The sequence below is a fragment of the Oryctolagus cuniculus genome, chromosome 9 (genome assembly GCF_051225735.1).
Source record: "Oryctolagus cuniculus isolate XC-2025 breed Fujian yellow rabbit chromosome 9, ASM5122573v1, whole genome shotgun sequence".
NCBI classification, from domain to species: Eukaryota; Metazoa; Chordata; class Mammalia; order Lagomorpha; family Leporidae; genus Oryctolagus; species Oryctolagus cuniculus.
In genome coordinates this window covers 37,114,675-37,129,219 of record NC_142875.1, presented here as the reverse complement: position 1 = coordinate 37,129,219, position 14,545 = coordinate 37,114,675, and the positions used below count along the sequence as shown (strand labels likewise).

The following is a 14,545-nucleotide window of genomic DNA, read 5'->3' as shown; positions in this document are numbered from 1 at the left end:
GAGCAGCATAAACAAAGAAGAACTGGGAGAAAGTATGATCACTCATCCTAGAATCAGACATTGCCAAGCTTTAACCAGGGCTTAAAATTCTTAGCTTTGGTTTCTGCATTGTGTCATCGTAGGTTAAGCCACTGCTTGCAATGCAGGCATCCCACATGGGAATGCCAGTTCAAGTCCTGGATGCTTCACTTCCAGTCCATCTCCCTGCTGATGTGCCTGGGAAAGCAATGGATAATCGCCTAAATACTTGAGCTCCTGAAAGCCATGTGGGAGACCGAGATGGAGTTCTCAGCTTCTGGCTTTGGCCTGGTCCAGTCCATATCTCTTGTAGCCGTTTGGAGAGTGAACCAACAGATGGAAGGTATCTCTCTCTCTCTCTCTCTCTCTCTCTCTTTCTCTGTGTGTGTGTGTGTGTGTGTGTGAGTGTGTGTGTGTACCAAATCTGGCCTACCCACATAGTAAACAAAGTTAAACAAACCATACCAGAAGCTCTGAAGTAGTCATTTTAGAAAGGTTTTCCTTGTTCCAGTTGTCACAGGCCTCTCACATTGCTTCACTCATCTGGCCAATTCACATATTGACTTGAAAATTGCCTGACACAGTTTTCAATCTTTGAGTTAAAGGGACCTTCCAGAGTCTCTTCTTTGAAACATGTGACCCAAATAGCTTAAGTTCCTGGCTTATGAAAATACAGTTAATCACGGGAGTTTTGATTTCTGACCAAGTGGGGAAGAGTTATCATTTTATACTGAGGCCAGATTATGTAAGGCTTTGGTATGCTTTTGGGTACTGCAGAAAGGTTGTGTTTAGGGATGGTAGTTTGGCAGTGCAATGCAGGCTGAAGCCAGATAATAGGCTATGTATACCCACAGCAGGAAGACAGTCGCTTATAGTCCTAGGACGATAAATGACATAGTGCACTGTCTAGGTAGTTTGCTGTGAAAAAGTTACAGGTGTACAGCCAGAATGAGCCTCATATCCCCAGAGACAGCCCTGGAAGACTCCCTGGGCTGATTACAATTGTGATGACAAACTTAAGTCAAGTGTGGTACAAGGTCTGCACTTCATCAGTTCTTCAACACCTATTTTTTCACATTTGACGTCTCAGAAATGATTCTGCACATTGCATCAGATGGCTTCTTCAACGAGGCTTAGCCAGGCAGTGACTGTGACTCAGTTGTTTTTGCAGGTGCATCTTTCCACTCAGTCACAGCTCTTCAACGCTGCTATTTAGTGATGAGTATTGCTGGCTCTATCCACACTATGTGTAATTACTATTCAAAGTGTCTTTTAAAAGATTAAGCTGTGATTTGGCATAACAAAAAGTTACTGGGTGGGGCTGGTGTTATGGCACAGCAGGTTAAGCTGACACTGGTGACACCAGCATGCCATGCGGGAGTGGCCTGTTCGAGTCCTAGCTACTCAGTTTCTGATCCAGCTTCTAGCTAATATGCCCGGAAAGGCAATAGAGGATGGCCCAAGCACTTGGGGCCCTGCTATCCATATAGAAAGCCAATATGGAGTTCCTGGTCCTGACTTTGGCCTTGCCCAGCCATGGCTACTGCAGCAATTTGGGAAGTGAATCAGTGGATGTGAGATATTTCTCTTTCCCTCACTCTCCCACTCTTTCTTCATCTCTATCACTCTGCCTTTCTAATTAATGAATCTTAATCTTAAGGTTACTGGGTATAGAAACCACATGGAATCAAAAGTGTGGACTTGTAAAGCTGTAGTGGTAAGGCAAATGTGAATTATTGGAGGAATGACCACAGTTTTATGTTCTCTTGCAAAGCAATTAAATTATTTACATCCTAAAGGAAGGTGGAAAGCCTTGAACAAACATAGCAAAAACGTTGCTTCTTTCAGTTCAAGGTTGGAAACCACTAAAGCCCTCAGAATAAAAGAAAAAAATTTACAAGGATTAAGGGGAGTTTTTGAGTCACATGTACTCTTGCGAAGGCATCAAACATTAGTTTGTCAGAAACTTCTTCCTGTCTTTTGAACACTACCTACTGAATTTCCAAAGATGCGTGATTCACCAGTTGCTAAAAAAATGAAACTATGCATCTAGTCAAGCAGAAGATTCTGATAAATCCGAACATTTTTTTTGATACCATCAACATTATACTGTCATTATTAAAGTGCATGGATTTACATAAATAAGTGGCTGGTCACTATGATACAATGCATAGGCAAACAGTTTTTAATTTAAAACTATAAAATTGGAGTGACTTTTGGTGCAGCTGTTAAGCCACCTCTTAGGATGCTCCCAATCCCTTATCAGAGTGCCTGGGTTTGAGTCATAGTTCTGCTTCTGATTCCAGCTGTCTGCTAATGTGCACCCTCGGTGACAGCCGGTAATGGATCAAGTAGTTTGACTCCTGCCACTCAGAAGGCCTGCATGGAGTTCTGGTATCTTAGCTTCAGCCTGGCAGAGACCTAGCTGTTCTGGACATTTGGTGTCCAGACATTTGCACCAGCAGGTGCAAGACCTGTCTCTGTCTCTCTGTTTTTCCCATAAAATGAAAAATGAATAATTAAAATTGTAAAATGACATTGGATGACATCTTGCCCCATGATGACATTTGGCATATTCAGAAGAATAGGCTGAGCAGTTTTGAGCTGAGGGTCTATAAAGTTGTCACAAACACTGAGTCAGCTAATAAAGAAATCATTGCTCTTAGAGGAAATTCAGGCTAGGATCCTGTGAGCCTCTGGTTGTATCTTTAGCAGATGATCAATAGATCGTCCTATTTTAGGTGTTTTTCTGTTTAAAACCACAATATTTATTTTATAGATATAAGTGTTTCTGATTCATTAATATTCAACTATGGGCAAAAGAATACAGAAATATAGACAGCACTTGAGAACACACTTGGGAGCCATTTTAAACAGTGACATCACTAAAAAATACAAAAATAAGAAAAGCATTGCATTAGATTAGGAAAAGGACACTTCTTTCCAACACGGGAGCTCAAAAAGGAAGGCAGAATATCACCTTGTTCAACCTCAACTGGGAACTCAGATTTTTTCCACTCTAAGCATGTCTGTGCGTGACTGCAACAGAGCCATAATGATTGATTTTGGAGTTACATGCATATAAATTTTGGCAAGTAACAAATTCAAAATGCAGAATCCACAAATAATAAGGATAGGCAAAACTTTGTTCCTGAGTGCAAAACATTTCAAAGTTACGTGGCAAAGGATGTGGGTAAAAGGAAGGTTAAAAGATTGGGGCCAATGATGCCAAGTCTTGGGCCCCATCTCCAACTTATTGAATCAATATGTGCATTTCACACTATCCAACTGTCTGAGAACTACTGCTCTTGATACTATGGGAGATACATCTATGCTAGGGGGTGGAAGTTAAACCACTCAAAGATTAGATCCCTGATACATTTGTGAAACCTTTAAGGGCCCAAAGGTCTTATGTGTGCTAGGTCGATCTCACCAAGTTGGAAGACACTATTGCACCTTGCGATTCCTAATGGGAAAGAGGCAGAGCACTGATGGGCTGCTTTAGCTTTTGGAGATAGCATGTACTTACTTCACTTGGGAAAACAACTCCAACACATTTATTCAATAGTATGGTGGGCTACCAGTTTGAATGGGTCCTCAAGTAAGAGTCCATGCTGGGATGCCAGCTAAATGTCTCGGCAGATCCAATGGCATTCGCGATGACCATGGTGCATAAAGGTGGTATGTGCAGTGTCAGGTAAGCTGTCACACCACAGAACCTTAGGGGTCTGGAGCAAAGCATTCATCTGGCAGAAATTCATGTGAAAAGCAATGTGCTCCTGGGCTCTGGTAGAGACTGAGATCCTGTCACACAATGCAAGAGATTATGCAACTAAAGCTGCTCAATTGTCGCTATACCAAGTCAAAGAGCTGGGTGGGTGTAGTTGCAACCCAGCAGATAAAGACAAAGAGGAGAAAGAGGAGTCATGCTATGGGAAATGCCACCGATGTGGAAAAACGTAGCCAAAATATGAATAGGAGAGATGGAATTTACCAACAAAAGCAACCTCAGCATAAACCAAAGATCTCTCACTTCCTTAGTGACTCTCTCCCCAGAGCACCTCTCTTGGGTGCAGAGCAATAATATGCACTCTATTCCGGGTCATTTTTCAGGAGTTATCAGTTGATGACTCTTCTCTTGCTCATCAAAGGGTAACCCCTTTTGTCTGGATTTGCTTCTCCATCACCATGGCTACTGCCTTCACCCTCTCAGCATTTCTCTCCTGCAGATTTTCCACGTTATTGACAAACGATGTTTCTGCATACCTGATAATGCCAATCATTCTGCAAATATTTATGGAACATCAACTGTGTATCAGATCCTCGGGAAACAATGTAAAGAGGAAAAAAAGACATTGCTGTGACCTTCCGGAATTTATAGCTTAATGGAGCAGAGACCATGATTCCTTCTTAAAATCCTTCAGTGTTTCCCTGCTGTTTTCTGTATGAAGCCCAGGGTTGCTCCTGCTTCTCTCTCCAGCATCATCTCTAACCAGTGACCTTCACTCTAGCAGGCTCTGCAGTCACGGACAGCTTCCCTTCTTCATTTAAAAAAAGATTTATTTATTTATTTGAGAGGGAGAATTATGAAGAGAGAGAGGGAGAGCGAGCGAGTGAGAGAGAGAGAATGGTCTATCAGCTGGTTCACTCTCTAAATGGCTGGAACAGCCAGGGCTGGGCCAGGTGGAAGCCAGGGGCCTGGAACTCCATCTGGGTCTCCCACATGGATGCAGGGGCCGGAAGAGCTGGGCCATCTGCTGCTGGTTTCCCAACTCCATCAGCAGGGAGCCGGAGCACAAGTGGAGCAACCAGACTCAAAACACGCACGCATATGGGTTGGTGGTGGTGTAGGCAGTTGCTTAATTCGCTTTGCCACAACCCTGTTCCCTTCTTTAGGGCATCCTCCTCTCCCTCCTCTCTGCCCGTGCAGTATCTCTTAGGGGTTCACTCTAGCAAGCCACATTCCCCAGGAAATATTCCGGATGCTCCCTCCCCCCTTGCGCTGCGCTTCTCTGTACTTCCAGCACATGTTATGTGATCACTACCGCACAAGAACCATGCTTTATTGCGATTGTCCGTTCTCCTGTCTGCCTCCCCTCTACAGGGGACAGCTTTGGGTCCCAACACTTAGTACGTGGTCCAATAGTAGGTACTCAATCTTTTTATTTTTTTATTTTTTTGGTCAAACAGGACCGAATAGATACATGACAAGCTCCCCAGTCTGCAACAGCAGAGAAGACCTGCTCGTAAAGCGCAACACAGCAATAACTCGGGGGCTTCCTCAGGCCTTGCTGCCTTCTGACGGGTGGTGTGACTCGTCCGGCCTTGGCTGTCTGGAACTCAGAGGCGCGCCCCCTAGCGCCTCTAGCTGGCGGTGCAAGAATAGGAGGGCGCCGGGGAGCACGCGGTCCCACACAAGCACATGGCGCATGCGTAGAACGCGAGCGCTCGGCTGGGATTGGGAGAATCCAAGTTCGAGGGGAGTGTGCTATGGAGTCAGGTTTTGTTTCTGTCCCGAAATAGCGGAGTGGCAGGTGCTGCTTTTCTTTTAGACTTTGTCTTAGTTTAAAATACAGGTACATGATCTTTGGCTTTTCAGGGGGTGCTAAAGGAGCCAGGGCGTTGTCAGGCTTCTTTTCATCCTTCTGTATTCCCCCTGCATATTGGGGAATTGGAAGAGCCCAGGTCAGGGCGCGCGGGGGCGGAAGCGGCGGCGGCGGCTGTCAGAGCTGGAGAGGGGCCGGGCAGAGCGATCATGGAGGGTCAGCGCTGGCTGCCGCTGGAGGCTAATCCAGAGGTGGGCGGGGCTTGGGCCTGGGCTGGGGTCGCCGGCCGGGCGGAGGGAGCCGGGCTGCTGCCTGGGTGCGGGGCAGCTTGTTCCTAAATCGTGTTCTGTCTTTCGTTTCAGGTCACCAACCAGGTGAGTGAGGTGTCTGTCGCTTTGGAGCCCGGAGTCCTTTCTGCCTTCTCGGTCAGCGTCCCTGCTGGCCTTCGCCTCCACGCTACCAAGGATTCTGGGATTTGATACCGTGAGGGCGCTTCGGTTCTGCTGTGGGCGGGTCCGCCCCTTTTAGGGCCGTCTCCCAGCCACCTGGCTCCCGGGGATGCTCCCAGCTGCTTCAGCCCGCCGGGGTCCCTGGCTCTGAGATGGGAGGAACTTTCACCCTGTATTCCCATCCCTTTCCCCTCTATATTTTGCCACCTGCAGGCGCCAGTTCCATAGTTTTCCTACCCTTGGACCTTCTGGATGACTAATTTGCCTGCATTTCCTGACTCCAAGCTTTGTAAACTCGCCCACCCAGCCCTTGTATTGCATCCACCGCCTGCACTGTGAAATCATCTTCCACTCATCTCTTGCTACAGCAGGTCGCTGCTTTTCCTCACCACGCCCCCTTTCTCCTCCAGTCTTTTAAAACAGGGAATCTGGCTGTGTTTTGTTACCCCAGAGAGCTCACCTGAGTAGCTCCCACACCCTTTGTCGCCCACCACCCTTAAAGTTCGTTTCAGGTATTGGAGGTTGAGGTCTGGGGAGGGCAGAGGGAGTGTCTAATCATAGTCGATAAAAAGAATTTAAGTGCTGTGAGGTGTAGACTTTTGGTGTTCGGAGGTCTGTCTTGTCATCTTGGTTTTGTATTCTCAACAGCTCGCTTACTTTTTACTGTTCTCTTTGTTTATCATATAATTTACTGCTCCTCCCCTCAGTGTCTTTTCATCACCAACAAATAGATTCATTATGCAGCTTTGCAAACGGACTTTCAGTGTCCAAATTTGAAGCAAATTCCCTACATAAAGAAAGTAGATTGATGGGCATTATCTTTAATTTCTTATTCAGATTTATCTTTTTTTTTTTTTTAAGGGAAAGAGTTTACTGGGGAAAACCGAGCAGGCCAGAGGGAAGGAGCGAGGAAGGAAAAAGAGAGAAGAGACAGAGGAGAGAGAGCAGAGAGTATCATGTTATTGAAATGACTACTATTCTCCCGACTCTACCACTTTTTTTTCTTTTTAAGATTTATTTATTTATTTGAAAGATAGTGTTACAGAGAGGCAGAGGCACTGAGAGCGAGATAGAGAGAGAGGGAGAGAAGTCTTCTATCCACTGGTTTACTCCCAAATGACCGCAATGGCCTGAGTGGGGCCAATCTGAAACCAGGACCTTCTTGATCTCCCAGGCAGGTACAGGGACCCAAAGACTTGGGCCATCCTCCATTGTTTTCCCAGGTCATTGCTGAGAGCTGGATTGGAAGCGGAGCAGCCAGAACTCGAACTGGTGCCCATATGGAATACTGGCATTGCAGGTGGTGGCTTTACCTGCTATGCCATAGTGCTGGCCTTGTGACTTTACTTCTTATGACATCTATAAGTGTACAGAGCTTAAAACCCAGCACATAATTTTTATATTATTCTGTTGGTGCATTTTTCCTTTCATTTTTTGCCACTTTGAAATCCACTCTTCATTTTTTTTCCTTACATAATTTCTCATCTTTGCAAAGAAAAATCTTAAGGCTGAAGAAATTGGTGTTTGCAGTTTGTGGTTTGGTGCCGTAGGAAAAGAGAAAGCATGTTTTTCATAGGCTAACCCAAAGCTCTTCTATGGTTTTGAGAATAATCAGTTTACCATATGTCTGAGCTCTTTTCTGTTCTGTTGGTCTGTGTCTGTTCCTTTACCAGTACCACACTTTTCTGATTTCTGTAGTTTTATAGAAAGTCTTCAAATCAAATACTATGAATCCTTCAACTTTGTTCTTCATTTTGCAAATTGTTCAGGCTGTCCTAGTTACTTTGCCTTTCTGTGCAAGTTTTAGAATCAGCTTGTCTGTTTCTACAAAATGTCCTGCTGTGATTTTGATGGTGAGTTTGTTGAATCTGCAGATAGACCTTGGGGAAAATTAGTATCTTAACTATTATTTAGTCTTGTAACTCATAAAGGTGGTGCATCTTATCATTTAGGTCTTTGATTTCTTTCATCAGTGTTTTGTAGTTTCAGTAGATCTTGGTCTATTTTGGTAGATTTATACTAATGTATTTGATAGTTTTTGGTGCTGCTGAAAATGAAAATGGTACTGTTTTAAAATTTCAATTTCTAGTTGTATGTTGCTGTATGAAGACTTGATTTTTTTATATGCTGACTTTGTATCTTGCTGCCCTGGAAAATTCATTTATTAGTTCTGTCTGTCTCCTCCTTTTCATAGGTGCTGTTGGATATAGACAGTCATGTTCTCTTTGCATGGACTGTTTTATTTCTCCTTTATCTGTATGTCTTTTTTTCCTTTTCTTGTCCTATGCCGTAGTTAGGGTCATATAAAATTGAATAAGAGGGAGATGGGTCATCCTTGTCTGGTTTTTGATCTTAGTGGGAAAACATTGCTCTATCCCCACAAGCTAAAAGTTTTTAGTGGATCCTTTTTTACCAGGCTAACGAAATTCCCTTCTTCTCTTAGTTTGCAGTGAATTTTTATTATGGATCAATGTTAAATTTCCTCAAATGATTTTTCTGCATTTCTGATGATGATTGTTTAGAGAAGAAATAATGCCAATTCTGCATAAATATACAAAGAAGGGAAACTTCCCAGCTCATTTTATGGCCGACATTACTCTGACATCAGACAGACCCTAACAAGAAAAAACGCAGATCAGTATCCCTCATGACTAAAGACACTTTTTGTTCTTCAGTTTCTTAATTTTTTTTTTTTTTAAGATTTATTTGTTTTATTTGAAAGACAGAGTTACAGAGAGGAAGGGACAGAGGCAGAGAGAGAGAGAGAGGACTTCCATCCGCTGGTTCACTCCCCAGATGGCCACAATGGCTGGAGCACCAATCTGAAGCCAGGAGCCAGGAGCTTCTTCCAGGCCTCCCACACGGGTGCAAGGGCCCAAGGACTTGGGCCATCTTCCACTGCTTTCCCAGGCCATAGCAGAGAGCTGGATCAGAAGTGGAGCAGGAAGGACTAGTGCCCATATTGGATGCTGGTGCTTTAGGCCAGGGCGTTAACCTGCAGCAATAACTCCTCTTAATTTCTTTCTTTTTTTTTTTTTTTTTTTTTTTTAAGATGTATTTATTTTACTTGAAAGGCAGAGTTACATGGAGAGAAGGAGAGGCAGAGAGAGAGAGAGGTCTTCCATCCGATGGTTCACTCTCTAGTTGGCTGCAACCACTGGAACTGCGCCGATCCAAAGCCAGGAGCCAGGAGCTTCCTCTGGGTCTCCCACGTGGGTGCAGGGGCCCAAGGACTTGGGCCATCCTCTACTGCTTTCCCAGGCCATGGCAGAGAGCTGGATTGGAAGTAGAGCAACCGGGTCTCCAACCGGCGCCCATATGGGATGCCGGCACTCCAGGCCAGGGCATTAACTCGCTGTGCCACAGTGTCGGCCCCACTCCTCTTAATTTCTTATAGTCACCTTATCTTAAAAAATTTTTGTGGGCATTAAATTGTGTGTAAAATGTACAGAATGATGGCTGGAAAAAAGCATGTACTCTATGAATGTTAGCTTTTTTTTCTAATACTTATTTATTTGAAAGAGAGAGAGGGAGGGAGGGAAGGGATAGAGAGAGAGAGAGAAAGTCTTCCATCCTCTGGTTCACTCCCCAAGTGGCTGCAAAAGCTGGAGCTGAGCCAATCTGAAGCCAGGAGCCAGGAACTTCTTCTGAGTTTCCTACGAGGGTACAGGGGCCCAAGCACTTTAATTTTTAATATGCTTTTGCCCTCGTTCCTCAGATCCATTTGATCTGTAACTGTTATGGACATGTCTTTTAAAATTTATCTGAAATCTGGCCATTCTCTCCTTTTTAACACCACAACATTAGTCACCTCCACCTTTAGCTTGGGCAACTGCAGTAGCCTCCTCACTAGTTTTTCGTCTTTTTCCTACCTAAAATCTATTCTCCGTATGCACTCATAGTGGTCTTATGAGAATGCAGATCTCCTTTCTGCATCTGCATCAAGCACTCTGGTGGTTCTCCATGCCTGTATCTAGGGTGCTCTTAGCTTGTTACTGTGGCCCACCTCTCTCCCGCTCATGGCATGCCTCAGGTTCAGATGCCCAGCCTGGTTGTGCTTCAGTCTGTTTACCTGCTCGTCCTTTGCCTGGATCATTCTACTCTGAGTAGTTTCTGTACGGTTAAGGTATAGCCCAGATCTGTTCAGTCATCCCGTCTGATTTTCTTCATAATACTTTGCCATCTTTGGAAATTATCCTGTTAACATGTTTGCTGGTTTACTGTGTGCATCTTAGCACGAGGCTCTTAAGTTCTGTGAGGTCAGGGACTTGTCTGAAGTATGGAGAATGGCTCCTGACTCATAAAGGGCTTTCAGCTAACAAGCAGACGAATGAGTAGATCTTATAAGGCTGTTTACCTGCTCTAGAAAAGCTGCCTCAAGATGATCTTTAATGTGACCCCGAAGTCTCTGCTTGAATATTTCAGTGAGCAGTATTGTGTCTCATAAGGTGACTTTTCAGATTATAAAAATAATAATATATAATCAGAAAAATTATATTTTTATTGAAATAAAAGCTGCTTTTTGGTAACTTCCTCTAATTATCCTTCCTTAGAAGCCATACCATTAGTAAATCTAATTGTTCTTCCATGAATATTACTAAAATTCCTTCGGAAAAGGGGTCATAATGATTCAAGTCTTCTGATCATGCCCAAGATCTTCAGCCATGGTGTCTTCTGAAACCCTGTCATTCCTGGTCCCCTTCCTTTAGGCTTTCTCTGTCACTGACCTTCAGAAAATATGCCTCCTAGAGCTGATATATTCCATGCGGAATAGTCTGTGTTGAGTGTACTGGGCTGCTACTTTATTGTCTAGAATGGTACTGCTTTTTTTTTTTTTTTTAAAGATTTATTTACTTGAAAGTCCGAGTTACACAGAGAGAAGGAAAGGCAGAGAGAGAGAGGTCTTCCATCCGCTGGTTAACTCCCCAGTTGGCTGCAATGGCCAGAGCTGTGCTGATCCAGAGCCAGGAGCCAAAAGCTTCTTCTGGGTCTCCCACGTGGGTGCAGGGGCCCAAGGAGTCGGGCCATCTTCTACAGCTTTCCCAGGCCATAGAAAAGAGCTGTATAGGAAGTAGAACAACTGGGACTCGAACTGGTGACCATATGGGATGCCAGCACTGCAGGCAGCAGCTTTACCAGCTACAGTGCCAGCCCTGGTACTGCTTTTAAAGCAGACTAGTGCTATAGCACCTTTATTGGCAATTTTGTAGTAAGTTCACACAGAGCCTGCATGAACTGAATCCCCTTTTTACTTAATCCCCATGTAAAACCTTTTCAGTGTTTTCCTCATTCTGTACTTAAATCATTGATTTTTGTTTTATTTTTTATTCAATCTCTTATGCTAGTTTCCAAAGTACCACTTCACATTTAACTATTAATGATTGTCATATTTCTAAATTTAGCAATATAGATTGTCATATTTCTAAATCTAACAATTACTGTTAGTATACTCTTTTTTTTTTTTTTTTTTTTTGACAGGCAGAGTGGACAGTGAGAGAGAGAGACAGAGAGAAAGGTCTTCCTTTGCCGTTGGTTCACCCTCCAATGGCCGCCACGGCCGGCACGCTGCGGCTGGCGCACCGCGCTGATGCAAAGGCAGGAGCCAGGTGCTTCTCCTGGTCTCCCATGGGGTGCAGGACCCAAGGACTTGGGCCATCCTCCACGGCACTCCCTGGCCACAGCAGAGAGCTGGCCTGGAAGAGGGGCAACCGGGACAGAATCCGGTGCCCGGACCAGGACTAGAACCCGGTGTGCTAGCGCTGCAAGGGGGAGGATTAGCCTAGTGAGCTCACTGTTTGGCAAGAATATTAAGCAATTACTAGTTAAGTATAATTTCTGTCATTCAAATGATTAAAATATTAATAACAATGCAGAATCTGTGGCTGTTCTGAGTAGTTCTTTAAAGACAGGAAAAAGTAACTTTAAAACAAATTTGAAAGGCAAATAAATTTAATTTTTCCTTGTTTAAAAATTTGTAAAATCAGAGTTTTTGTATATATCACCTGAAGAATGAGGAATAATTCATTCTCAGGCAAGGGTAACGGTTTTACAGAGAGAACAATCTAGTTTGTGTGCAAAACATGTAGGAAAAATATAGTTACAGACATTTGAATCAAGTTGAGGACAAGGCACCGAAAAATACTCTGAACATTGAGAGATGAGGTTGGCAAAGAAAATAGATACCAGAACATTGAGAATCTTCCATGTGAGTTCTGGCAGTTGAAAACCCACCTAACTTCTCAGACTCAGTTTTTTCACTGGGAGAAGGACCTAATGAAACCTGCCTTGCCAGTGGGAGTTAAGGGGGATTTAGTGAAGCTCTTAGCTCCTGACACATGATAGTCTCAAAAAATACTTTAAAATAATGTAAAATATCCTTTATCTGGTGGGAAATTTCTCTTTAGGCCCTAGAATAAAATGAATAAGTTGTCTAGAGTTTCTTTTATGCTATATATATATAGTTTATTAATTGCTTTTCTTGATTGGCCAGCATTTTCAAGGCATTGTTGAAATTTAGTGAGCTAATCAGTCAGAATTTTTTGTTGCATTATTACCTAGTATTTAAGTAGAAAACCAGAAGACTGGTAGTAGAGGTTGCAAAATCCTTTATATTGCTTGAGTAAACAAGATGCTTCCAGTTAAGTATGCAGATGGTTTTGAAAATGCAAATATAGAACATTTTCTTTGTAAGTAGTCTGGAGAAATGATTTTTGGCATAGGTTTAAGACTATCATTTTTGGACTTACTCCCAGCTTTATAAATTTAAATAAAATGCATATATGTCAGTTTTACAGATTGTTAAAAACCACATTTAACTGTTATAAAGATAACATTTTTTAGGCACCGGAAAGTGAAAAGTTGGGTTTATACCAGGCAGACTACCTGCTGTTCATATTTTAGAGAATTTCCTTCTCATTTTCTTCATTTGGATAGGGTCATCTTAAGCATATTTCTTTTTTTAAGTTATGAAAGTAGACATTTTCATGATTTTTTTAAAATAAGAGATTCAGTTGAAGACCCTCTTGCCTGCCCTTTCCTGTGTGCTGGAGGTAATTGCTGTTGAAAGCCGCTTTTATTCATATGATGATTTCAGTGTGAGTCCGACTCCTGGCAATCTGGAGTCAGAAGACGTTAGTAATGTACTTAATAGATATTAATTGGATTGGATTTCTGTGCATTGATCACATTTGATTGGTGATGTGTGTAGAAAGATAAGGTATGTTTCTGGTTAAAATATAATCATATCATTTATTGTGTCTCAGTTGGATACCAATTTCACTACAGTTGCTGCACTGGATCTTGGTACTTTCTGTACTGGTTAGCTTAGACTGACATGGAGTTGATTCACAGGGAAAGTCCTCTATTTGATAGTAAATTACCCATTTTTTTCTAGACTGCTTTTTCACTAAAATGTTTAACTTACTTTTAGTTTGCATCACTGATATGAAATTACTCTGTTGCATATGCCATCCTATTTTATAACTTTTTGGGAAAGATTTATTTATTTATTTGAAAGCCAGAGTTATAGAAAGAAAGGAAGGAAGGGAGAGAAAGAGACAGAGAGAAATCTTCATCTGCTGGTTCACTGCCCAGATGGCTACTGCTTGAATTAGTGCCCAAATGGGACGCCAGCATCGCAGGTGGCAGCTTTACCTGTTTTATAACTTTATGACTTTTTGTTCAATTGTTTCTCTCTCTCACTTTAAAAAAAGAGATTTAAAAATAAACTGATTATCCTATTATACACTCCAGAGTTTCTTCTGAGGAAAGAAACCCCAAAATGCATGCTAAGCAAAGTACACTTGAAAAGTTCACTGCTGGAAGAAAGCAAAAATCTGAAATAGGGTGACTTTACTCAGATGCCTTGGGATCTTTCTGCTTATCCCAGAGATCTGGACCCAAAAGATTGAAAACCAAAGCCCACTTCTCTATCTCCATAACCCTAGTGTTGGTTTACTAATATAGACTTGGTACTTTTTGTAAGGAAGTGCCTTACAACAAGATCCAGAAAACCAAAACATAGAATTGTTACCTGTCCTTGACAAAGTACACTTTTTTGGTCATGCAGTAATTTTAGCAGAGATGGGAATGAGTGTGCATGTATCTCTATAACATCAGAGGAATTTTAAATGTATTTTTATAGCAGTATTACATTGGTTGACAGTAACTAATTTGAATCCTGTTACTTGGGTCTATCTTAATTTCTTTAATGGTTTGATTTTTAGGACAGTCAATTCTGTACAGGTAGTAGAGTTGATTGAATGCATGCCAACTTTAGATGATTGCTAAATGTGTCATTCCTACCTCTTTAAGTTGAGAAGAAATCTATTTATTAAGAATTCACTATGAACATAGGCTTTGCTGACATACATGGAAGTATAGGTGTGACTAAGTTATCTATTAGAATCTAGGTATGCTCTTCAGCTCCATAAATGTAACTTGAGGGTCTCTGGTTTGGCCAGATACAGTGCTAGGCAGTGGGATTAAAAACTTAAGTATGAATTTCTTCCTTTGACTTTCAGTCAGTTTTTA

The 14,545-nt window shown here is 42.5% G+C and overlaps 1 protein-coding gene across 3 annotated transcripts in view; it reads left to right on the top strand.

Annotated features, from left to right (window-relative positions):
- Positions 1 to 5,736: 5,736 nt before the first annotated feature.
- The window catches only part of UCHL3 (ubiquitin C-terminal hydrolase L3), a 65,868-nt gene continuing 57,059 nt past the window's right edge, over positions 5,737 to 14,545 (top strand). For all 3 annotated transcript variants that reach the window (XM_089303581.1, XM_089303580.1, XM_008260063.5), the window contains exons 1-2: positions 5,737 to 5,815; positions 5,927 to 5,938. In XM_089303581.1, coding sequence (XP_089159707.1) covers positions 5,774 to 5,815; positions 5,927 to 5,938 — 54 coding nt within the window. In that variant the 5' untranslated portion in view covers positions 5,737 to 5,773. The remainder of the gene's footprint in view (positions 5,816 to 5,926; positions 5,939 to 14,545) is intronic.